At 41.2% G+C, this 26,316-nt stretch overlaps 1 protein-coding gene and 4 pseudogenes across 5 annotated transcripts; all 5 read left to right on the plus strand.

Moving 5' to 3' along the window:
- The first annotated feature begins 8,455 nt into the window (after positions 1–8,455).
- LOC311341920 (trace amine-associated receptor 1 pseudogene) lies at positions 8,456–9,436 on the plus strand (annotated as a pseudogene). The gene has a single exon. The product of its transcript is annotated as a trace amine-associated receptor 1 pseudogene (transcript).
- A 1,635-nt stretch (positions 9,437–11,071) lies between these two features.
- LOC311341632 (trace amine-associated receptor 1 pseudogene) lies at positions 11,072–11,885 on the plus strand (annotated as a pseudogene). The gene has a single exon. The product of its transcript is annotated as a trace amine-associated receptor 1 pseudogene (transcript).
- A 3,365-nt stretch (positions 11,886–15,250) lies between these two features.
- On the plus strand, positions 15,251–16,231 carry LOC311342658 (trace amine-associated receptor 1 pseudogene; annotated as a pseudogene). The gene has a single exon. The product of its transcript is annotated as a trace amine-associated receptor 1 pseudogene (transcript).
- A 3,670-nt stretch (positions 16,232–19,901) lies between these two features.
- LOC311342174 (trace amine-associated receptor 1-like) lies at positions 19,902–20,885 on the plus strand (the record flags this gene model as incomplete). The annotated part of the gene is made up of 1 exon (XM_084467000.1): positions 19,902–20,885. One exon carries the CDS (start codon positions 19,902–19,904, stop codon positions 20,883–20,885), a length of 984 nt encoding a protein of 327 aa, XP_084323126.1.
- A 3,009-nt stretch (positions 20,886–23,894) lies between these two features.
- LOC311342167 (trace amine-associated receptor 1 pseudogene) lies at positions 23,895–24,878 on the plus strand (annotated as a pseudogene). The gene has a single exon. The product of its transcript is annotated as a trace amine-associated receptor 1 pseudogene (transcript).
- The last annotated feature ends 1,438 nt before the right edge of the window (positions 24,879–26,316 follow it).

Below are 26,316 nucleotides of genomic sequence, written 5' to 3' on the forward strand. Positions count from 1 at the left end.
TGATTATTTTAATGACCTTAAAAGACTAGGACTTACCATGCTGGATTTAAACAGTTCTGTTTAACACTTAATATGACCTTGCACTCAAATAGCGTACATAAGTATGGAACCGTGTTTGTGTAACAAAACCAGCTGCTAGATTCAGTGGTCCAGTCTCTTATCGATATATATTGAACATGTTTTATATTGATCAAAAGTCTATCACGATACGATAAGTTATTGTTTTATTGCCCAGGCCTGGCCTGTAGGATGAAACTGTCCCTGAGTCTGGTGGTGCGAGAAGAAGGGGGAGGTTGCGGTGGATAGGGACAGCGTGTGTGGAAGAGGGAGGTTTGGGAGTTTTGGGGGAGGGCTAGAGAGAAAATGTCCATTAGGTGGCAATAAGCAAACCAATGTCCCTCCTCTACCAGAAGGCCTGGGTGTGTGGGTGAAGGAGTAGGCTGAGGAAATGGCCGCCCATGTTGTCTGGTGTGATCCAAGTCTCAGTGAGAGCAAGAAGCCATGGCAGTGCAAGGAGGCGTAGCAAGAGATGAACTCAGTCTTCCGGAGAGCTGCCGTTCCACAGGCCCCCTGTGACCGTGTTTTATGTTTGTGAAGCGGGTAGATAGAGGGGTAGATAAGATTAGAGAAGTTACATGGATGAATGTACGTATGTATGTGGTCCTAAGAACCTGGTAAGAATGTGAAGTATACACACATCAAATGAGAAATCAAATCCAACAAGGTGAACAGATACGTATACCTAGCCTGGAAAAAGGAAAAAAAAGGATCCCACTTAGTCTCCTGCGAATGACTCCTTTGTCTTCATATGACGACAAAAGGAGTCATTAATTAATAGGGTTGTGGATTATTTCACCATAGGTGCAGGTAGCCTTAGCTTGCACAACCCTGAGCCACAGAATATGGTGGAATATAATAGGCCTGGGCGATAAGACATATCACAATATAACTTGATCATATTGATCAATTGAACTATTGATAATTGTAATGACCTAAAAAGACTAGGAATTACCATGCTGGATTTAAACACTTCTGAAGGCCGATACCGATAACCGATAACACACACACACATACATATATATGATCATGACCTAAGATCATGACATTGTCGCGCAGACATCAGTAGAATCGACGGGGGGTTTAGGGGGGCTGGCTTGCAAGGGGCGGGATATGACGTAGGGTCGAGGTTCGCAGGCCCCTGTCACTCAGGTGTGTTTTGGTTTGACTGCAGCAACGGAGGCAGAATGGGCAGAACTCATCACGATCATCTTAAATGTTGCTGCAGCGATGCATCATATATTCCGTTGCAGCCACAACATCCGCATCGATCGATGAAAGATTGGAGCATGAGTTACAGACGAATGAGAAAGGCATCGCGAACGACTGCATTACTGGGGGAAGAGAGCGTTTTTTTTTGCTTCATCACATCTAACTATTGGAACACACTATCCAGAACCTGTCTTTCTCCTGCAACTTGACAATCATGCTACGGTTGAGGAGTTCAAAGATGGCTTACAGACTGGTATTGCGCATCGGTTACAATATAAACTGAAAAAACCCAAATCTAACAAGATTAAAACTGATTGCTACCTTCAACTGCTCACAGGTGTATGATCATACCCTATTTACTTTTATGCCCAAATGAACACTGAAGACATGACTTTTTTTAATCACAGTACTTTCTTTAACACTGTAGGATGCACAATGAGGATGACTTTATTCTTCACACATGCATTCGTACTTGACTTATTGAAGAGACCTCACACTGAAAGCCAACCGTGATGAAGAGCAAGGAGTGCCCATCACAATAAAGCTAGTTTTGCACAAGAGTTTTATAGTAAATGGGCCTGCGCGCTTCAATAAAGGAACAGAGAACTCCAGACAGTCCATGTCGAAAATAAATAAAAGTTAAAAGCTGGACATCGGACAACTTTCCGTCACAGTTACATTGGCTTGCCCTTAGAAGCATGTGTATAATTGTCAGTCTTGTCTTGTTCTTTAGATGCCGCGTCTCCATCATTAACCTTGAACTGTAAACCTTAGTCTGGATTACCGGATATCTTATTAGTTTCAGCTTTATTATTTTGTATATTTTGTTGATCAGTTGTTTCATTGAGTGTTTCATTTTTCTCCTCATTTTTTTTTTGTTTTAATTTTTCCCGCCTGTTCTGGTCCAGTGTTTGGAGCCATTTTACTAGCCAAGGCTCCTGAAAATGTTTTATTTTATTATAATAATGAAGGGTTTAGAAAAACTTTCTTTTTTTTTTTTACCTCACTTTCATAAATTGGACTTGCTCTGACTTTGCTGGTATTGTGTCATCCCAACACATTACTCCCTTTGGTCTCTGCCTGTCCATTGTGTGTACTATTATTGTGTCCCATCTGGGATGCCATTGTTGGTAATGAGCTCCCATGTTTAGGTATTGAATGCATGAAGGATTCTTTAATGATTCCCTGTCATTACAGGTGTGAAACATCCGGAACCACTGCGTGCAAACATTGTTCACACCTTTAATTGGTGTTTGTGTTGCTGTAAATATTACATCAGAAAACCCCACGCAAGATTAACACAACAAGTTAACATGCTGGTGTGTCTTTTTTGAACTTTCAACTTAAATAATTATTAACCCTTTATTTATATAGCACAAACAAAGTTTACAAAGTGCTTAAAGTGCAAAGTGCTTATAAAACCAAACAAAATACAAGCTACAAAAATACAAATATGCATGTAAATAATGATACAAATAAATAATAATAAAACAATGCATAAATATTTTTATAGAATAAAATAAGAAATTGACTTTTTACGAGAGATTTAGATACTGAGATACTGATGTTGCTGGCCCTTGCTATCCTTTTCAATTTGGACTCCAGAACGAGTTAAAGGGCTCTGCCTGAGGTCACTAGGACTTGGTTCCGGGAGTCAATAGCAGCAACTGCTACCCTACAAACATTTAACATTTTAATGCTTTAACTTACCAATTATTTTCCCATTTTTATTCTATTTTCCTTACCTTGAGCCAAGCTGTAATAGCAACAATCATCCACAGATCTGTTCATAACAAATCTGTTTCAGAGAGTAGCATTGTCGGGCGCTGGAGCTACGTTTAGCGTACAGCCACCAGAGAGCTTAAGACTTTTCCAGGCTGAAAGAGAGGGCCAAATGCTAGCTCTGAGGATAATCAAAGCACCCAGTACAGCAAAGCTGAGAACACACAGTCACACTCAATGCGGCAGCTCCCCATCCCATTCAAAGCATGATTGTCCTTCTAGTGATGTACAATGCCACTCATACGGGAGAAGGGGACGCTACAAGCAAATGTGCACAGCATCTAAAACTTTGCATGAGATAGAAGAGGACTATGAGGATGGAGTGTTCCCTGGGCAGCGTCACAGCCGATGGCGAGCCCTGGATGGTTAACATTGACATCAATCCCAGACCAGTGCCATTTCAAGTTGACTGAAGATTGAGCAAAATGAGCGAAAACGTTCATCACACCCTTTGGGTGATACCATTTCCACAGGCTCCCTTGACCTGAAGGGTTCCCTCTTCAACTCAAGATTAGAACTGCCTGAACTCTTGAAATGAATAGAAGCAGGGAAAGACAGGTGTACCCCCCCACTACCCTAACGAAGAAGAAAACTCATGAAATTAAACTTGAACCCGAAATCGACCTGACTATTGGAACACACTATCCAGAACCTGTCTTTCTCCTGCAACTTGACAATCATGCTACGGTTGAGGAGTTCAAAGATGGCTTACAGACTGGTATTGCGCATCGGTTACAATATAAACTGAAAAAACCCAAATCTAACAAGATTAAAACTGATTGCTACCTTCAACTGCTCACAGGTGTATGATCATACCCTATTTACTTTCACGCCCAAATGAACACTAAAGACGTGACTTTTTTTAATCACAGTACTTTCTTTAACACTGTAGGATGCACAAGACTTTATTCTTCACACATGCATTCATACTTGACTTATTGAAGAGACCTCACACTGAAAGCCAACCGTGATGAAGAGCAAGGAGTGCCCATCACAATAAAGCTAGTTTTGCACAAGAGTTTTAAGGTAAATGGGCCTGTGCGCTTCAATACAGGAACAGAGAACTCCAGACAGTCCATGTCGTAAATAAATCTGTCAAAGTTAAAAGCTGGACATCGGACAACTTTTCGTCACAGTTACATTGGCTTGCCCTTAGAAGCATGTGTATAATTGTCAGTCTTGTCTTGTTCTTTAGATGCCGCGTCTCCCTCATTAACCTTGAACTGTAAACCTTAGTCTGGATTACCGGATATCTTATTGGTTTCAGCTTTATTATTTTGTATATTTTGTTGATCAGTTGTTTCATTGAGTGTCTTTTTTTCCCCGCCTGTTCTGGTCCAGTGTTTGGAGCCATTTTACTAGCCAAGGCTTTAATATCCTGAAAATGTGTTTTATTCTATTATAATAATGAAGGGTTTAGAAAAACATTGTACACATGTTTTTTTTTTACCTCACTTTCATAAATTGGACTTGCTCTGACTTTGCTGGTATTGTGTCATCCCAACACATTACTCCCTTTGGTCTCTGCCTGTCCATTGTGTGTACTATTATTGTGTCCCATCTGGGATGCCATTGTTGGTAATGAGCTCCCATGTTTAGGTATTGAATGCATGAAGGATTCTTTAATGATTCCCTGTCATTACAGGTGTGAAACATCCGGAACCACTTTGTGCAAACATTGTTCATACCTTTAATTGGTGTTTGTGTTGCTGTAAATATTACATCAGAAAACCCCACGCAAGAGTAACACAACAAGTTAATAAGCTGGTGTGTCTTTTTTGAACTTTCAACTTAAATAATTATTAACCCTTTATTTCTATAGCACAAAGTTTACAAAGTGCTCAACAATGAATAAAACCAAACAAAATACAAGCTATAAAAATACAAATATGCATGTAAATAATGATCCAAATAAATAATAATAAAACAATGCATAAATATTTTTATAGAATAAAATAAGAAATTGACTTTTTAAGAGAGATTTAGATACTGAGATACTGATGTTGCTGGCCCCTGCTATCCTTTCAATTTGGACTCCAGAACGAGTTAAAGGGCTCTGCCTGAGGTCACTAGGACTTGGTTCCAGGAGTCAATAGCAGCAACTGCTACCCTACAAACATTTAACATTTTAATGCTTTAACTTACCAATTATTTTCCAATTTTTATTCTATTTTCCTTACCTTGAGCCGAGCTGTAATAGCAACAATCATCCACAGATCTGTTCATAACAAATCTGTTTCAGAGAGTAGCATTGTCGGGCGCTAGCGCTACATTTAGCGTACAGCCACCAGAGAGCTTAAGACTTTTCCAGGCCGAAAGAGAGGGCCAAATGCTAGCTCTGAGGATAATCAAAGCACCCAGTACAGCAAAGCTGAGAACACACAGTCACACTCAATGCGGCAGCTCCCCATCCCATTCAAAGCATGATTGTCCTTCTAGTGATGTACAATGCCACTCATGCGGGAGAAGGGGACGCTACAAGCAAATGTGCACAGCATCTAAAACTTTGCATGAGATAGAAGAGGACTATGAGGATGGAGTGTTCCCTGGGCAGCATCACAGCCGATGGCGAGCCCTGGATGGTTAACATTGACATCAATCCCAGACCAGTGCCATTTCAAGTTGACTGAAGATTGAGCAATATGAGCAAAATGTTCATCACACCCTTCGGGTGATACCATTTTCACAGGCTCCTTTTTGGGATTGCCTCTGCACCAGAACACTTCCAAAACAGAATGTTGGGCAGAGGTCACAGATGGCCTACAGGGGGTCGTCTGCCATATGGTTGATGTTCTGGTGTGTGGTGAATCGTAGGGGGGGCATGACACCCGGCTACATACTGTAATGGAGAGGATCCAGAAGACTGGGATCATGCTGAATGTTGACAAATGTGACCCGTCACAGCAAGCGGTGACCTTTTTGGGCAAAGTCATCTCCGGTAGTGGCTTTAGGCCTGACCCAAAAGAAGACAGAGGCTATAATGACGATGGGTGAGCCAACCAATGTGAGTGAGCTCAGGGGTTTCCTCCTCATGGTTCACCAGCTGGGGAAGTTCAGCCTGCAGTTGGCTGTGTCTGTGGACTGCTGAATTGAATTGCCCTCCGGGATAAATAAAGTTGTTTGAATTGAATTGAGGAGATACCTCTGCGAGAACTCCTTTCGACGATGAGGTGTGTGGGGTGTCGAGCAGGCAAGAGCTTTCCAGAATCTGAAGGGCGCGCTGAGAAGCCCACCTGTGTAAGCTATGTATGCTCCTAATAGGGGGGTTACAGCGGATGCCTCTTCCTACCCACTTCCCCTCTTCCTGGAAGGAGTTCTACTCAACAAGTGGGAGGATCAGTGGAAGCCAGTAGCCTATGTGTCACAGGCCCCGTCCGTTGATGCGTTTTCACAACAAGTCCGTCTTTACGGAGATAAATGCATCAAAGGAAAATGGATCGTTTTCGCCCCGTGTGGACGGGGCCATAGTCTCTCCCACAGACAGAGCAGAGATACGCACGTGTGGAAAAGGAGGCCTTAAGGACTGACCTAGGCCTGTGAGAGATTCTGCAACTTTCTCATCAGCAAACTCTTTGTGCCGGAGACTGACCAGAAGCCACCGTTGAGTCTCCTGGCGATGCCCTCACCCACATGGAGTTCCATATGCGGCTGATGCGTTACTCCCGCCCTGTCGCTCATGTGCCTGGGAAGTAGGGTTGGAGTCAACCAAACAGAAAAACATGGTTGACTGATATTCTACCAACTCATCGACCAATCAGTTGACCAAAAAAGTCTGTAAAAAAAAAATAATAATCTGTGTATCTGTAAGTGTATCTGTAGATACACTTGCTTGGCCACAGTGCATTCTAGTCTACGCCTACCTATTAGCCTAAATATCACATTAATACTGTTTGGGGGAAGTCAGTGGGTTTCACATCCATTCATGGTCCAAGTCTGACTCGATTACGGCGGAGCTTCAAAGTAAAGTGGGTCACACACCAGACGAGCCACGTAGCGCTGCACTGGGAAGCGTTGTGTAATAGATCAACAAAAATACATTTATGTGATCAATATTCTGTGAATAATGTGGTTCATATAATCGGTCCCAATGGATGGCATTGCCATTCATGCTAAGGTGCCTATTCTGTATGCTCTCATCCTTTTACTTATTTTACACTTTAAATACTTTTTTGTCGTGATTTTTAACCAAATGCTGCCAGACCGACGACCTTTATGATTAGCAGTCTATCTTAAGTTGGTTGAGTTCAAGGTTGTGAAAACCAGGGTATTTTGACCTCCTGTCTTATAAGTCTTAAAGTCTTTCAAATCATATGAATATTTAAACAGAAACTACGGAGCCTTCAATATTATTATTTATTTTTTTAACACAGGAACTCAAAAGTCAAACACACCGGTCTGCATATGTCCCTCCTGTACCTGAAAACAATGGATTGCAAGAGTGCATATTGTGCATATCGACCAACCAATCGATCAACTGACCAGAACTTGACAGCCCTAGTTGGGAGTGTCTGTGGACAGCTGACAGTCGTAGCAGTGGGTCACTTGTCATCTTGAAATGACAATATATATAAAGCACATCCTGCGACTAGCCACTGAGTTTTCCTTATCAGCTGACGGAGGTAAGCCCCACTAATGTTTTATCACACTTTAAACTACTTAATCTACACAAATATATTTAAATACATAAGAGTCATTCAATCATTATTGGATAATATGTGACTTCACGTCATATTTGTGGATGCACCTTAAATATGACAGGTGGTAGGTCTGTATTGCTAAAAATAAAACTGACACCTTTTGGGTTACCATTTAGAATGATTTGTTTTATTATGAATAACCCCATTCTATCCCATTTATTTTTCTGAAGTATATTTGAATACATGTCCTGCTAAAACATTTAACATTACAAAACATGACATGCAGAGATGTAAAGCCAGTTGATAGGATTAGCAGAGAAATTCTAATTATTATTTTATATTATTATTATATTATTACATCCAACAACAGATAAACTGTTTATCAAGCCTTTTGTCGTAAGTAGTAGTTTGTCATGTTGTAGTTGTTGAATAAGGATTGTGGAGTGACTTGTTTTGATTTCTGAATGAGGATGTGCCTGATCAATCATTAGGCTGGCGTTTAACAAAACTGTCAAATCATGCATTGATTATAAGTGCATGACACATGATGTTTCTGCATATGATTCACATGTTTCATGTATGTTTTTCTTCAGGTCCTTTGAATGTCAGTACCCAAAGCCCTCAATCCCAAACATCAACTGTCTTTAAACATCAGTGAATGTATTTGAGGTTGCGGAAAGCAAGACCTTATTTACTAAAACCCTGCCTTACCCCAACCTTCCCTCCCTCCCTCCCTCCCTCCCTCTCTCTCCCCTCCTCCCAGACCAATGGAGCCGGAGTTCTGCTACGGGAATGGCTCTTGTGTGAGGACGGTCTACCCTGTCACTGTCCGCGTCACCCTCTACTTGGCCCTGGGGTCTGCGGTGGTCCTCACGGTGCTGGGGAACCTCTTTGTGATCGTGGCCATCGCTCACTTCAAGCAACTCCACACGCCCACCAACTACCTGACTCTCTCCCTGGCCATGTCCGACTTCCTCCTGGGGGCTCTGGTCATGTTCCCCGGCATGGTACAATCCATTGAGACCTGCTGGTACTTTGGGGAGATGTTATGCAAGCTATTCACCAGCTCTTACATCGTGCTGTGTACCGCGTCCATCTTGAACCTGTCCTTTATATCCATCGACCGCTATTATGCTGTGTGCCACCCTCTCCTCTACCCCCGTAAGATAACGGTTCACACAGCAGTCATCATGATCCTGGTCACATGGTGTGTCTCAGCTGTGGTCGGCTTTGGGATGATCTTTCTCAAGCTGAATATATTAGGAATTGAGGAGTTGTACTATAATGTGGCGTGTGAAGGATTGTGCGTTTTGTTACAGAGCGGGGTTTCCATCACTGTCTCGTCCATTGTCTCCTTCTACATCCCAGGGGTCATCATGCTGGGCATCTACCTGAAGATCTATGTGGTGGCCCAGAGACAAGTGCGCACCACAGGCCTACAGAACACCCGCTCCTCCAAGGTGGACAAGCACCAGAGGAAAGCCACCAAAACGCTGGCCTTCATCATGGGCGTGTTTCTGTCCTTCTGGACACCGTTCTTCATCTGTAACATCATTGACCCCTACATCGGCTACTCTGTACCGCCCGCCTTGCACGTCACACTCGGGTGGCTGGGGTATCTGAATTCTACTGTTAACCCATTAGTGTATGCCTTCTTTTACAGTTGGTTCAGGAAGGCATTTCAAATAATCGTTTCCGGGAGAATCTTTTGGTCTGACATGTCTGACACAAAATTGTTTGCAGAGTGACAGTGGTTCATTGTTGAGGCTTCCAAGACGATGTGGGGCCATGGAAATAAAGGCTTATCCCATTATATCGGTTCATTCATCATTGTAATTACAAATATCTTATGTCTTGTGGATCGTTGATTGATTATTTATGTCTGTTAAAATGTTGATTGTTTACTTATCTTTTCTACTTGTAAAAAAAATATTTTTTTATTGCCTGTTTGCACCGTGGGTCCGAGAGGATTGAAATTTCATCTGTGCTGTATGTCGTGCATATAGCATATTTGACAATAAAGTTGACTTGACTTGAAATAGTGCTTTATTGTGGTGTAATTTATCAAGTGGTATAAATTATCTCGCTGAGTCACTACAGATTGTTTTTAATCAACTAAAAAGGTGCAACAGTAACTTTATATATATATAATTTTCACCGTGCAATTGATGTGTACTTTTTCACAAACATGGACAATTGTGAGGCATAACAGTGATGACAATTCTGCAGCCTCTGACAGAATTGTCGTCATCGGGGCCGGATGGCTGCAGCGCTTTTCTGTTGAGGAACTTTGAAACCCAGCTCGCCGCAGTGTGGCAACACATATTCCAGGCTTCTGTTGACACACACACTGGCCCGCTGTCATGGAAAACCTCACATGTTAAACCTTTGCCCAAGATTCCATGTTCAAAGGAACATAATGAAAGAAAAACCATCAATATAAACTGGAATTTATTTTAACAATCACTTTTTGGAATGAAAACACTGAGCCAAAAAGTTGTGGTCATTATGTCTCTCTTTCTCAACACTTCGCTCCCTGTTGTATTTTCCAAGTTGCCATCATGCCCTTTCCTCAGAGATTGTTATTGCATCTTACAATAACCTCAATAACATTTTGCATCGTCTAGGGAAATGGCCCAGTCAGAACAGTGGCTGACTACTTTCACCCTGTTAATGGGTCCCAAGGTGCCAATTCTGAAATGGTCACATTCAAAGCCTACTTCTGTGACATGTCATTAGTTTAGAGAATAGTAAATGTTCAGTAAGTTACGACTTGAAGTCTAGCATAAGTTGGTCAAGTTCGAAGAATACAGGGGTGTTTTGACCTCCTTTTATAGGTCTTATAGTCTATTAAACAATATAATAATGTTATCAAAACAGAAACTACAGAACTTTGAATATAGCCATGCTAACACACCCAGAGAAGGAAGAAGGTGGATAGGACCACAAAGACCACTACACAGACAAATCAATAACTGGTCACGACCACGAGCTTTCGCGGCCCTATTGGTAGAAACCAGTGGTCTGTGTAAGCAACCATGGTCAGTGGACCGACCACTGAATTGGCAACAATCCCCTCTCCCTTTCCCGTTATATATTGGCAACGGGGTAAAGTGTAGCGAGGCTTAAGGTGCTCAAAAAGTTTGAAATCCCACATATTCTCCCACTGAAAAGGTTGTCCAAGACAAAAAACAGAACAAGTTTCTCTGTTATTGGGTTCGCCTTGTTGCTGTCTTTGGATTGGAGGTTCTTTCAACCATATCTGCTCTCGGCTTTGCAGCCGTTTCTTGCAGAAATTCCTGGTGTGGTTCCTTTTTTTATTTTTTATGCTTAATTAAGTGTGGTGTTTTAAGCCGACCAACAGCAACACCCTTTGAAACATTTCCTACATCTCGTACTGCTACGGGAATGGCTTGTGTGTGAAGACGGTCTACACTGTCACCGCCACCCTCTACTTGGGCCTCGGGTCTGCGGTGGTCCTCACGGTGCTGGGGAACCTCTTTGTGATCGTGGCCATCACTCACTTCAAGCAACTCCACACGCCTCCCAACTACCTGACCCTTTCCCTGGCTGTAACCGACCTCCTCCTGGGGGTTCTGGTCATGTTCCCCTTCATGATTCACACCGTCGAGAGCAGTTGGTACTTCAGGGAGATGTTTTGCAAGCTCTACAACAGCTCCACTGTCTTGCTGTGCACCGCGTCCATCTTGAACCTGTCCTTTATATCCATCGACCGCTATTATGCTGTGTGCCACCCTCTGCTCTACCCCCGTCAGATAACGGTTCACACAGCAGTCATCATGATCCTGGTCACATGGTGTGTCTCAGCTATGGTCGGCTTTGGGATGATCTTCCTCAAACTGAATATATTAGGAATGGAGGAGTTGTACTTTAACAACTTGGCGTGTGAAGGAGGGTGCACTTTGTTTACGACTGTGGTCGCCAGCACTGTCTCGGCGATCATCTCTTTCTACCCCCCCGGGGTCATCATGCTGGGGATCTACCTGAAGATCTTCATGGTAGCCCAGAGACAAAGTACAGAACACCAGCTCCTCCAAGGTGGACAAGCACCAGAGGAAAGCCACCAAAACATTGGCTTTCATCATGGACCTACACTCAACGGTTCTGTCCTTCTGGACGCCGTTTTTCCTCTGTTACATAATCAACCCCTACGTTGGTTGTTGCGTCTTTTCTTGAGCGGTAACACAAGAGAAATAGAGAACAGAAGCGACAAGTGATGTTGAATGTGGAGGGCAGGAAAAGTCAAGGAGGAGCCAAAAAAGCCAGATTTAAAAAAAAGAAGGGCACCGGAGGAAGATTCCGCCAAATGTGCCAAAATAAACAACCTGTTTACTTTAGAGGACAGACACAAGTTGCAGCCAGTAGAGAGAGGTGGATCTAATGATTAATTTGCAACATAAATCATTTAGCTATTTGTGCTATGTTTGCAATGCCAATCTGAGCATACAAGCGTAAACCAATTCATCATTATTAGGGACCGAGCAGGAACTGCAAGGTCCCTATTGTTTTTCGTATGACCAAAATTCTCGCCTTATTTTTCACCGTCTTCGACTGCATTTTTCCCCCCCTGAACATATACGAAAACTCATTTTTATTTGGCACATTTGTGGGGACTGCTGTAAAAATTTGATATTCTATGCGTCAAATTCAGGTTGGCCCAAAGTTGGCGCTATACCAACTGTTCAAAAGTGCAAACTTTGCACAAGCATATCTCGTAACCGGTTTGACCTACACTCATAAAACTTTGGTCACACATGCACATCCTCATGCTGAACAAATTTGGCTCAAGTGCCCTACCACTTCCGGGTCATCAGATTTTCCACCATTTTGAATTTTGTTAAAAACAGTAAATTGCCTAAGGATCCCACATTTTTGGACTTTGACAAAAATCCTTTGGCACATATCATCTATGGCCCATTATCTTCAATCAATTTTCACTTTTTCGCCTTGTATTTGAACGAACTCCTCCTAGGGAATTTATAGGATCTGCTTAAAAATTGGTCGGTACAGGCAAAAAATGGTGCTTAACCAACGCCTTATAACGTTTGACTGTACGTTGAAGGGCGTGTCCGTGGCATGCCGTCAAAGTTGGCCGTTTTGAATTCGGTGGTCTTATTTTCGCTTTTTTCCCCTTGTATTTGAACAAACTCCTCCTAGGGAATTTATCGGATCTGCTTCACAATTGGTCAGTACAGTCAAAAAATGGTGCTCAACCAACACCTTAAAATTTTTGACTGTACGTTGAAGGGCGTGTCTGTGGCGTGCCATCAAAGTTGGCCATTTTGAATGGAATTTCACTTTTTCGCCTTGTATTTGAACAAACTCCTCCTAGGCAATTTATCGAATCTGTGTAAAAATTGGTCAGTGCACATGTTACGACGGCACGTGACGCGGCCGCAAGCCGGGTGCGAGGTCCCATTCATCACTGCTCACAGTTTTAATTCTAGTTCATTTTGTTAAGCCATATGACGAATCACAAATATCATTTGTGAAAATTAACATGTTAACTCCAGCATGATCTGTGTAAGTTAGCCCAAGCAATAAAGTAACAAAGTAAAAGATGCTACAAAAAAAAAAAATGTTTTTGTAGCATCAGAAGAGATAAGCCAGTCAGATGCTAAAGAGGCAAACTGGACACCATATTCCATGTAAAATATAAAAGACAGAAAAAACGTGATAGATAGTCAATTATATAAAATATTTGGTAGCCTCAGAGCAGCAGTCCAGTCTGATGCTGCTGGTGAACCCAATAGACATGAAAGAGACAGGACTGAGGGGACAGGTAGAAAGGACATTCAAAAATATATTTGAAATGATTTGATATAAGACAACCCACACATAGAACTGACATGATGCATTGAAACACTTGCTTGGCCAAAGTGCATTCTAGTCTACGCCTAACTATTAGCCTAAATATCACATTAATGCTGTTTGGGGGTAGTCAGTGGGTTTCACATCCATTTATGGTCCAAGTCTGACTCGATTACGGCGGAGCTTCAAAATAGGTAGGCCGCACACCAGATGAGCCACATAGCGCTGCGCTATGTGGCGCTAGCGCTGCGCCGGGAAGCGTTGTGTAATAGATCAACAAAAATACATTTATGTGATCAATATTCTGTGAATAATGTGGTTCATATAATCGGTCCCAATGGATGGCACTGCCATTCATGCTAAGGTGCCTATTCTGTTATGTTCACATTCAAAGCCTATTGAGCATTTAACACGAAAGTTGACTCGCAGACATGAAAAACAAAACTTTTTTTTATTTTCTATGATATGCTCTCATCCTTTTACTTATTTTACACTTCAAATACTTTTTTGTCGTGATTTTTAACCTAATGCTGCCAGACCAATGACCTTTATGATTAGCAGTCTTTAAGTTGGTTGTCAAGGTTCTGAAAACCAGGGTATTTTGACCTCCTGTCTTATAAGTCTTAAAGTCTTTCAAATCATATGAATATTTAAACAGAAACTACGGAGCCTTCAATATTATTATTTATTTTTTTAACACCAGAACTTGACAGCCCTAGTTGGAAGTGTCTGTGGACAGCTGACATTCGTAGCAGTGGGTCACTCTGTCGTCATCTTGAAATGACAATATATATAAAGCCCATCCTGCGAGTAGCCACTGAGTTTTTACCTCATCGGCTGATGGAGGTAAGCCCCACTAATGCTTATAAGCCCTCTGGGGTTTCTTTTGTCCCACCCGTGCATTTATGTATATCTATGTGCATCTTTTTTTGTTATTTTAATCTTGTTTTATCTTGCACAAAGAAAAAACTAAACTAAACTAAAACTAATGCTTTATCACAATTTAAACTACTTAATCTACACAAATATATTTAAATACATAAGAGTCATTCAATCATTATTGGATAATATGTGACTTCACGTCATATTTGTGGATGCACCTTAAATATGACAGGTGGTAGGTCTGTATTGATAAAAATAAAACTTACACCTTTTGGGTTTCCATTTAGAATTTGTTTTATTATGAATAACCCCATTCTATCCCATTTATTTTTCTGAAGTATATTTGAATACATGTCCTGCTAAAACAAACAAACAAAAAATGACATGCAGAGATGTAAAGCCAGTTGATAGGATTAGCAGAGAAATTCTAATTATATGGTTTAACATCCAACAACAGATAAACTGTTTATCAAGCCTTTTGTCGTAAGTAGTAGTTGATTGTTGTTGAATAAGGATTGTGGCGTGACTTGTTTTGATTTCTGAATGAGGATGTGCCTGATCAATCATTAGGCTGGCGTTTAACAAAACTGTCAAATCATGCATTGATTATAAGTGCATGACACATGATGTTTCTGCATATGATTCACATGTTTCATGTATGTTTTTCTTCAGGTCCTTTGAATGTCAGTACCCAAAGCCCTCAATCCCAAACATCAACTGTCTTTAAACATCAGTGATGATGTAATAATGTATTTCAGGTTGCGGAAAGCAAGACCTTATTTACTAAAACCCTTCCTTACCCCAACCTACCCTCCCTCCCTTCCTCTCTCTCCCCTCCTCCCAGACCAATGGAGCCGGAGTTCTGCTACGGGAATGGCTCGTGTGTGAGGACAGTCTACCCTGTCACTGTCCGCGTCACCCTCTACTTGGTCCTGGGGTCTGCGGTGGTCCTCACGGTGCTGGGGAACCTCTTTGTGATCGTGGCCATTTCTTACTTCAATCAACTCCACACGCCCACCAACTACCTGACCCTCTCCCTGGCCGTAACCGACCTCCTCCTGGGGGTTCTGGTCATGTTCCCCGGCATGGTACAAACCACTGAGACCTGCTGGTACTTTGGGGAGATGTTCTGCAAGCTATTCACCAGCTCTGACATCCTGCTGTGTACCGCGTCCATCTTGAACCTGACGTTTATATCCATCGACCGCTATTATGCCGTGTGCCACCCTCTGCTCTACCCCCGTAAGATAACGGTTCACACAGCAGTCATCATGATCCTGGTCACATGGTGTGTCTCAGCTGTGGTCGGCTTTGGGATGGTCTTCCTAAAGCTGAATATATTAGGAATCGACGAGTTGTACTATAATGTGGCGTGTGAAGGAAGGTGCATTTTGTTACAGAGCGGGGTTTCCATCACTGTCTCGTCCATTATCGCCTTCTACATCCCCGGGGTCATCATGCTGGGCATCTACCTGAAGATCTTCATGGTGGCCCAGAGACAAGTGCGCACCACAGGCCTACAGAACACCAGCTCCTCCAAGGTGGACAAGCACCAGAGGAAAGCCACCAAAACGCTGGCCTTCATCATGGGTGTGTTTCTGTCATTCTGGGCCCCATTTTTCATCTGTAACATCATTGACCCCTACATCGGCTACTCTGTACCGCCCGCCGTGTTCGACACACTCGTTTGGCTGGGGTTTCTGAATTCCACTGTTAACCCATTGGTGTATGCCTTCTTTTACAGTTGGTTCAGGAAGGCATTTCAAATAATCATTTCCGGGAGAATCTTTTGGTCTGACATGTCGGACACAAAATTGTTTGCAGAGTAATAGTGGTTGCATGTTCCTTCCGTAAAGTGTAGGGCAATGTGGTAATTCATATTAATTATAAATGTTTTCCCCAATACAACTGTTTATTATCATTTAAAGTACTTTTAATTTCAAATTGACAAAAACTGATTTTGATAATATTATTTACCTAGGTGGTATTTTTGATCTCTGGCTCCGAAAGTCAGAACACATTGTCAACTATAAAAAGGTAATTGAAAATGTATGTACTGTGGAAGAGAACATGTATATTTAGCGGTGGTGCCACAAAATTAAGCAAAATGTATTTTTTATGATGTGCCACAAGCCACAAAATAAGTGAAAAATAATGAAAATGGAAGAACAGGAACCCATATAATACACCCAATACAATACAACACATCCATACATTTTCCATCATGATAATAATTCCATGCCAGATTACATATTTTGGGATATATTTTCTTAGAAATATATATATATATATATTAAAGATGACAACAATTTTAATATAAACAAAATACCTCCCTGACAATATTTAATCCATGCGGTTTTGTGCTCATAAATATGACACAAAAAATAAGAAAACATGAAGAACAAATGAACTACAATTGTTAGAATATAATGCATGACAAAGTGTATGTGTGTGTGTGATGAAAAATAATTTATTGTAAGACATTCATGTTGGCAAAGCATTTGGTTTATTGGAGCATGATGACGGGAAGGCCCAGTAGCAGCATTCACCTAGCATCTTCAGAGAGACGATGGGTATACATGATCCTTATTGGGAAACTTTCACATCATAGACAGTAACATCACAACAAAGGATTGGTTTTTGGTGAAAAGACTAGACTGCGTTGGGTTCTCTGACGTCTCTGGTATTTCCACAATGAGACGTGGGGTTTAGTGTGTTTAGTGGGGGTTATTCTCAACCATGGTTGAGAAGGAATTGGGGAAAAGGAACTTTGCAGTACATGAACCGCGACATAAGAGAAAGGGATTGTTGCCGGCGATTGTCTCCCGGAGCCCCGCTGCCCGCTGCCGAGGCACCACCGTGGCAGGAGACAAACACGGTGAACAATCGCGGCAACAATCCCTTCCTCCTCCATGTCTCGGTTCAGTCTACTTCAGATTGATGTGGAAGTGGAAGAACCAGAGACGTCGGAGAACCCGACGCAGTCGTTTGAGATTCATAATATCGTCTGGAGGCACACACAGATTGTGGCCGTGATAATATATATGATATGATATATAGATATCCATGTATAATATATTATTTCGATATAGAGCTCCAGGACTCCCGCCGGAGCAGAGTGTTCTAGAATATTACAGAACACGGCCAAAAGCTGTTTACGCCTCGCCATTGCGATACATCCACTGTAAACACTAGCGCTTGGTACCGTGGCCGCAAGCTGCTCAGGGCCACATCCCCACCCTCCACCTTGACCCGCCTCTAAAAAAACGGCATGTTTGTGGAGAGCTCATTGTGGGACTGGCTCGTAGTGGCTGTAATTCTGCACCAAGGCTGAATTTCTTAAACGTCTTCAAGTACTGTATTAGGGCCCTACTAACAGCTATATAAAAGCATTCATAAAGTAGCATGCCATGGGATCTTTAACATCATCAACCCCTACATCGGCTACTCCATTCCACCCACCTTGTTCGACACACTCGGGTGGCTGGGGTATCTGAATTCCACCATCAACCCATTGGTATACGCCTTCTTCTACAGTTGGTTCAGAAAAGCGTTTAAAATTATCGTTTCCGGTAGCATCTTTCGGTTAGAATTAGTTATGTCGGTCACAAAACTGTTCTCAGAGTGACAGTGGTTTTATGTTAAGGCCTCCCAGAACATGTGCGGCCATGGAAATAAAGGCTTATCAAAGGCTTATCAAATAAAGGCTTATCAACTGATTGGTGGAAATTCATATTTATTAAAAATGCTTTACCCATTATATCGGGTTCATTCATCATTGTAATTACAAATAGTGCTTTATTGTGGTGTCATTTATCCAAGAGGTATAAATGATCTCTCGCTCTGAGAGTCAGTACAGATTGTTTTTAATCAACTAAACTTGGGAGTAAAGCTATTAGAGATCAGAAAACATGTCGTACTGTTCTCTACATTTCCATTTAAACCTCTTTATCTTATACTGATGAAGAATCATTTTTTTGACATTGTCTTGTAATTTTTTTGACATTGTGCATAATAAACCAAGAAATTTGGTCCCTTGAGTGAGGTAAAAAAAAAATGATAGGTACGAATTCAAACAAAAATTCAATAAAAAGGAGAATTATTAGACTAAAGATACCACGCAAAAAGGTGTGGTCCTTATATCTCTCTTTCTCAACACATCTTGCCCTTAAACTTGAGCCCTTGCCTCAGAGATTGTTGTTGCATCTGGCCACAGAGTCCAGGGAAATGGCCCAGTCAGAGCAGTGGCTGACTGTTTTGGTTCTGACGTCATCTTGAAATGTCAACATATATGAAGCACAGTCGCTTGTATCCACTGAGTTGACCTCTTCAGCTATCTGAGGTAAGCCCCAAATAATGCTGTATCACTCTTTAAACTACTTCTCACAAAGATTTGATACATAAGAGTAATGAAAAGAGTTATTAAATAATGTTTCTATCTTTACTAAATATTTGTGGATGTTGCTTTTTTTTTTTTACCATTTTAATTATTTTTGTATTAATAATTTACTCTATTTTTCCCAGTTTTCTTTTCAGAAGTATATTTGAATAGATAGATAAAAATATATATTACTGGTAATATAAAAAATGCAGGGACTGAAAAGACAGTGGATAGGATAAGCAGAGACAAAGCAGTTATAAAAAACAGAAATACAGTCCATTCAACTCTTAAGTGGTTTAGTTGCTCATAAATAAGGATTATTATAATACTTTCTTTACTCCTTCATACTCCATTCAGAGATCAAAAAATCTCATCCTTAATTATTAACAACTACAACCTAAATATAGTTAACTAAGCTCTTAAGTGGTATGTGATGTTGTTTATTACAACACAAGGATTGTGGCATGACTGTTTTGACTCTTTGAATGCAGAATATTTAGCAACATGTATAAATAAATATAATGGGTGTGAACATCCGGAAAATTGCATGTTGTCGTTAATATAATATTATATATTACAGTCTATGACAGCTTTTCCTAATAAATTACTTAAAAGATTGTACATGGGAGCTTTATGAATAGAAACAGAACGAACATGTAAACTAAGAAGTGACCGTTTACTAATGATTGCGTCATGGAATGGTAGGGCTATGAAGAGATCCTGCTGTACCACATTGTGACACATAAACATGATTGACTCATTTAACTAGAGGGTCACGAGTTTGAAATTATACAAGCTTAGGTGAAGGCCTACATTTAGAAACATTATAATGTATTGTCCATTGTAAACGTTGGCAAAACTGTCAAATCCTCTATTGATTTTGATTGCAGACGAAATGACACAACTCTCATAGTATTACATTATTAAATGTGCTATCATCATCTGAATTGTATATCAGCTCTATGACACAATGTTTCTGCATGCGATTCAAATGTCTGATGCATGTTTTGCCTCAGGTGCACAAACCCCTCACCCCATTTACTAAAACCCTGTTTCTCCCCCGCCTTTCCCTTGCCTCCCTCCGACCCTCCCTCCCTCATCCCCGTCCTCCCAGGCCGATGGAGCCGGAGTTCTGCTACGGGAATGGCTCGTGTGTGAGGACGATCTACCCCGTTGCCATCCGTGCCATCCTCTACTTGGGCCTGGGGTCTGCGGTGGTCCTCACGGTGCTGGGGAACCTCTTGGTGATCGTGGCCATCGCTCACTTTAAGCAACTCCACACGCCCACCAACTACCTGACTCTCTCCCTGGCCATGTCAGACCTCCTGCTCGGGGTTCTGGTCATGTTCCCTGGCATGATTCGCTCCGTTGAGACCTGCTGGTTCTTCGGGGATATGTTATGCAAGCTATACACCAGCTCCGACGTCTTGCTGTGTACCGCGTCCATCTTGAACCTGTCCTTTATATCCATCGACCGTTATTATGCCGTGTGCCACCCTCTTCTCTACCCCCGTAAGATAACAGTTCACACGGCAGTCATCATGATCCTGGTCACATGGTGTGTCTCAGCTGTGGTCGGCTTTGGGATGATCTTCCTCGAGCTGAATATATTAGGAATCGAGGAGTTCTACTATAACAATGTGCCATGTGATGGAGGGTGCATTTTGTTTCAGAGCGGGATGTCCAGCACCGTGTCATCGATTCTATCCTTCTACCTCCCCGGTGTCATCATGCTGGGCATCTACCTGAAGATCTTCATGGTGGCTCAGAGACAAGTGCGCACCATAGGCCTTCAGAACACCAGCTCCTCCAAGGTGGACAAGCACCAGAGGAAAGCCACCAAAACACTGGCCTTCATCATGGGGGTGTTTCTGTCCTTCTGGACGCCCTTCTTCATCTGTAACATCATCGACCCCTTCATCGGCTACTCCGTTCCGCCCACTTTATTCGACACACTTGTGTGGCTGGGGTATCTGAATTCCACCATCAACCCATTGGTGTACGCCTTCTTCTACAGTTGGTTCAGGAAGGCGTTTAAAATAATCGTTTATGGTAGCATCTTTCGGTCTGACATGTCAGACACAAAACTGTTTGCAGAGTGACAGTGGTTTAACGTCTAGCCACCTGGAAGATGTGGGGCCATGAAAAAAAAAAAGATTTTTAACTGATGGGTCAAAATTTTTTCACATCACATTTCTTTTGTGATGTGCTGTCAAAATAACAATAAAAAAAGCCCAACAAACTCATGAACTACAATTGATTAACATTATGTAGAATATATTGACTGAAGGTAGTGACTGAAGGGGCATGTGATGAAAATTATTGTTTGTAAGAAACTCAAAAGCATTTGGTTTAAAGAGTGATCATGGAAGAGACACATGCAGCATTTACCAAGCATCTTCAGAGACAATGGGTATGCATGATTGTTATTGGGAATCATTTACAGACCCAGTTGTTGGCTGGGAGTTCTAAAAAACTCAATGCAATATAGGTTCCAGTGAGCTCTAGTCCGCCAACATGAGTCAGTGCTCTCTGAAAAAGAGATCAGGTTGACCCCTTATTACGTGCTGATTGACATGGCCCAATCTGTTTTTGCAGATGCTGGAATAGTGGCAGATAATATAAACTGTTTTCTACACTGTTGGAAAGAGAAAATGTCCCAACCCATCAATCATATATTGAACTATGTTTACATGCACAGATAACAAGTAACAAAGATGATTTAAATACAACAATAACTCATACTGGGTACTGGCCATATTTATATTCAATGGTTAAGCTGTTTTCATGTACATTCAGTACCTTGAGTTTGTGTTTTTTCCAAACAAATTAGCAGAGTATTGTTTTTGAGCTTTGGTGTCCTGCCCCAGATAGATCGATAAAACTGCTAACATGTATAAAAAATTGTAACCGGCGGTTAACCTCTCTCTCTTCGACTGAGCAACATTAGGTTACTTTTAATAAATTGGGACAAAATGTATTATTCATAATTTCAGAAATTAGGATTTATTCTCACATGCGGGTACCAAGTAATTCATGTTTTGACCTACTTGAACCTAATGTTCTGTAGGATCTAAAAACATACTGTGAGTATGAGGGTTAGTAGCTTCTGTTTGATTCGTAGGAAACTTAAGCCGAGACACAGTCTAGACAGTCTTTGATCGTACCCTCCGAAGAAGTACTCTGACATCACCAAATGGGATAGGCAGTGTGGGCAACATGGGGAAAATATCACCCGGTTATGCAGAAAAATGTGTTTAGTTATTTTTAGTGATCAACTGATATATCGGCTGGCCGATATTATCGGCAGATTTTTCCCTTTTTTACATGTATCGTCATCGGCCAATTTTTTTCGCTGATCTTATTTTTATTATTATTTATTTTTATTTTCTTGCCATGATTTACAGACAGTTCAATAAATGTTCCTTTTTAAAATTGAGACTTCGGTCATCGGTTATCAGTGTCATTTTTATGATGTAAATTGAGGGAGCAAAAGCAGTATCAGCTCCAAAGATCGGCTCAAGAAAATCTGTATCGGCATATCGGTCATCGGCTAAGGCTAATGAAAAAAAAAAAATCGGTATCGGCCCTAAAAAAATCCACATTGATCGATCCCTAGTTATTTTATATTTCACCCGAAAACAGAACTACCAGATCTCCCCCTTCCCCCCTAAACGTTACATTTGATTATCAACTAAACACAGATTCAGCTTCTACAGAGCGAGCAGGTCTAGTCTTCACTAGCGAATCGTCAAATGTGGGACAATAGTTCTGTAGCTGTAGGTTTGGTTTGTACTCATACAGATGAATCATATCGATAAACATTCCAGTTTGAAGCTTTTTATCTAATACTGATGGGCAGTGTTTTTTTGTTTTTTTTTATGGGAAGTAAAACAAAATGAAAAAATTAAACAGAATTCATGTTAATGGGAAATTTTATAATGAAGATACGGCCCAAAAAAGGGTAGTTCTTATGTCTTTCTTTCTCAACACACCTTTGGCATCAACATGGACCAGGTGGCCATTCAGGGCCCTTTCCTTAGAGATTGTTGTTGCATCTGGCCAAAGAGTCCAGGGAAATGGCCCAATCAGAGCAGAGGCTGACTGTCATCTTGACAACATACTGTACATATATAAAAAGCATGCAGCTAGTGGCCACAGAGTTTACTTCTCCAGCCAACAGGTAAAACCACATATGGTGTTTACACACTTTAAAGTATTTAAACTACAAGATTATATTTGATAGCTAAGAGTAATGGAAATGGTTATTAAATAATGTGTATCTTTACTAAATATGACAAGTGATAAGTATTCTATTGATATGAGTGAAAACATTTGTAATATTATTATATGTATTAAACATATTTTTGTTATATGACTAAACATATTACGTTACCAAAAACATTCAGAAGTATATGTGAATAGAAATCCTGCTAAAATAAATAGCAGGACATGCAGAACATTTTAAATTAAACATGCAGGGACTGTAAAGGCTGGATTAGAAGAGACATTGGGATAATTATATGGTTCAACGTATTCAGTATAATACATGTTACAGTTCAAATACAGTTAATTAAGCTCTTAAATTATAATTGTTTATGTAGAATTGTGGTGTGACTATTTTTGCTCTCTAAAAGTGGAATATTTAGCAATTTGGGTAAGCACATAATGTGTGCTTACTCAAATTGCTAAATATTCCACTTTCATATATTTTCATAATATTTCACTTTCAATCATCGGCCTATTTACACTCAACATATGTTGAGTTTAAATAGGCCGATGATTGCTTGTTGTTATGACTGAATGCAATACGATGTGCAAGATCAAGTATTTAGTGTCTATTGTAAACTTGTTTATGGTGGCAGAGGAAATTACACATCTCTGATGTGAATATCAAAGGCGTTATCATGATCAGAATTATATACCAATGTTTCATGTCTGTTTTTCCTTAGGTCCTTTTCATATGGGTAAGCAAACCCAACAACCCCCCACCCCCCCGATCTGTTAGTATATCAATTATGTAATAATGTCTCTTTCAGGTTGCTTGCGGAGAGCATTGCTTGATTGACTAAAACCCTGTCTGACCCCAACCCATCCCTCCTCCCAGGCCGATGGAGCCGGAGTTCTGCTACGGGAATGGCTCGTGTGTGAGGACGGTCTACCCCGTTGGCGTGCGTGCCATTCTCTACTTGGTCCTGGGCTCTGCGGTGGTCCTCACGGTGCTGGGGAACCTCTTTGTGATCGTGGCCATCGCTCACTTCAAGCAACTCCACACACCCACTAACTACCTGACCCTCTCCCTGGCCGTGTCCGACCTCCTCCTGGGGGTTCTGGTCATGTTACCCGGCATGATTCGCGCCGTTGAAACCTGCTGGTACTTCGGGGACATGTTCTGCAAGCTTTTCATAAGTTCAGACATCTTGCTGTGTACTGCTTCTATATTGAACCTGTCCTTTATATCCATCGACCGTTATTACGCAGTGTGCCACCCTCTGCTCTACCCCCGTAAGATAACGGTTCACACGGCAGTCGTCATGATCCTGGTCACATGGTGTCTCTCTGCTGTGGTCGGCTTTGGGATGGTCTTCCTCAAGCTGAATATTATGGGAATGGAGGAGTTGTACTATAACAACTTGGCATGTGAAGGAGGGTGCATTTTGTTTACAACTGTAGTCGCCAGCACCGTCTCGTCCATTATCTCTTTCTACCTCCCCGGGGTCATCATGCTGGGCATCTACCTGAAGATCTTCATGGTGGCCCAGAGACAAGTGCGCACCACAGGCCTACAGAACACCAGCTCCTCCAAGGTGGACAAGCACCAGAGGAAAGCCACCAAAACGCTGGCCTTCATCATGGGTGTGTTTCTGTCCTTCTGGACACCGTTTTTCACCTGTTACATCATCGACCCCTACATCGGCTACTCAATTCCACCCACCTTGTTCGACACATTCGGGTGGCTGGGGTATCTGAATTCCACCGTCAACCCGTTGGTGTATGCCTTCTTCTACAGTTGGTTCAGGAAGGCTTTTCAAATTATCGTTTCTGGTCGCATCTTTTGGTCAGACATGTCGGACACAAAACTGTTCTCAGAGTGACAGTGGTTTCATGTTGAGGCCTCCCAGAAGATGTGGGTCTATGAAAAAAAATGCTTATCAACTGAAGGGGGGAAATTCTAATGAATTACAAATGTATGTCCCATTAAATGTCTTCAACATTCAAATTAAAATTGTATTTTTCCTGAAACCCCAAATCACCCAATATTGATATTATTTGTGGTATTAGTTATTCCTGCTGTGTTATTGAGTTTCTCTCTACAGTCTATTTATGACAGCAAAGTCTTCAGTTGGGGCGTTTGCTCTGACAATCTTCTGTTGTACTTCACCCACAGTAAGGTTGAAAAACTTCCACAGCACTACAGGTACCTCTCATGTGGTAGCTCACATTATAATGACTAATGTCATTAGTCATTAGGGACAGGAACCTGCTGGAAAACAGCTCTTTACTGAGACAAGCCTGTTTTAAATTGTAACTTTGTTAGTTTTAATACTTTCCTGTATAATAAATATAAAAATAAAGAAAAATGTGATAGTACTGTTATCACGTGGCACGCTGCGTGTATTGGACCATGTGTTTTTGTCCCCTCAGATCCAGTGTCTGGGCCAGTGTTAGGCGTTACCAATGCCGTGGATCGGAAAGGGACATCCCTAGTTCAAATTAAATCAATAATTTGGCATGGTTCACTTAAGTCCACTCTCTTTAACCATAGAAACCTCCAGGAAAGTGGAAACCACAAATAATGGTTGACTTCAAATACTTGAATTGGTTTATAGCTAAATGTGAATGTTGTTCTTGACTGACAAAATATAAGTCAAATCTGGGAATAAATCGACTTAAGATCAGAAAATGTCTTACTCTTCCCTACATTTTCATTCAAACTACATTTCCATTTAAAGATCTTCATCTTATACTGATAGACTTGTTTAGTTTGACATTGTACATAATAAGCCAAGGCAACTTGTTCCCTTGAGCGAGGTGAAAAAAAAGATAAGTACAAATTTCAGGAGGAAATCATGTAAAATTAGAATTATTAGAATAAAAGTACCACACCAAAAATGTGTGGTCCTTCTGTCTCTCTTTTTCAACACATCTTGCCCTCAACATTGTCCATGTTGCTATTCACAACTCATTCCTTAGAGAATGTTGTTACATCTGGCCAGTCTCCAGGGAAATGGCCCAGTAAGAGTGGCTGACTGGTTTAACCCTTTCGTCATACTTGAAATGATAACTTATATAAAGCACATCCTGCTAGTAGCCACTGAGTTTACCTCTTCAGCTGACTGAGGTAAGCCCACATAATGATTTATCAAACTTTAAACTACTACTCTGAGTAAAATTTGAACTAGGAGACTAATGGACATGTTTATTAAGTAATGTGTATCTTTACTAAATATTTGGTTATGTTCCTTAACTATTACAGGTTGTGTAGTTAATGTATTGATATTATAGTGGTAACTTCTTTATTTTTGTATCATT

This window comes from Micromesistius poutassou (genome assembly GCF_964030765.1).
Source record: "Micromesistius poutassou genome assembly, chromosome: 4".
Classification (NCBI taxonomy): domain Eukaryota; kingdom Metazoa; phylum Chordata; class Actinopteri; order Gadiformes; family Gadidae; genus Micromesistius; species Micromesistius poutassou.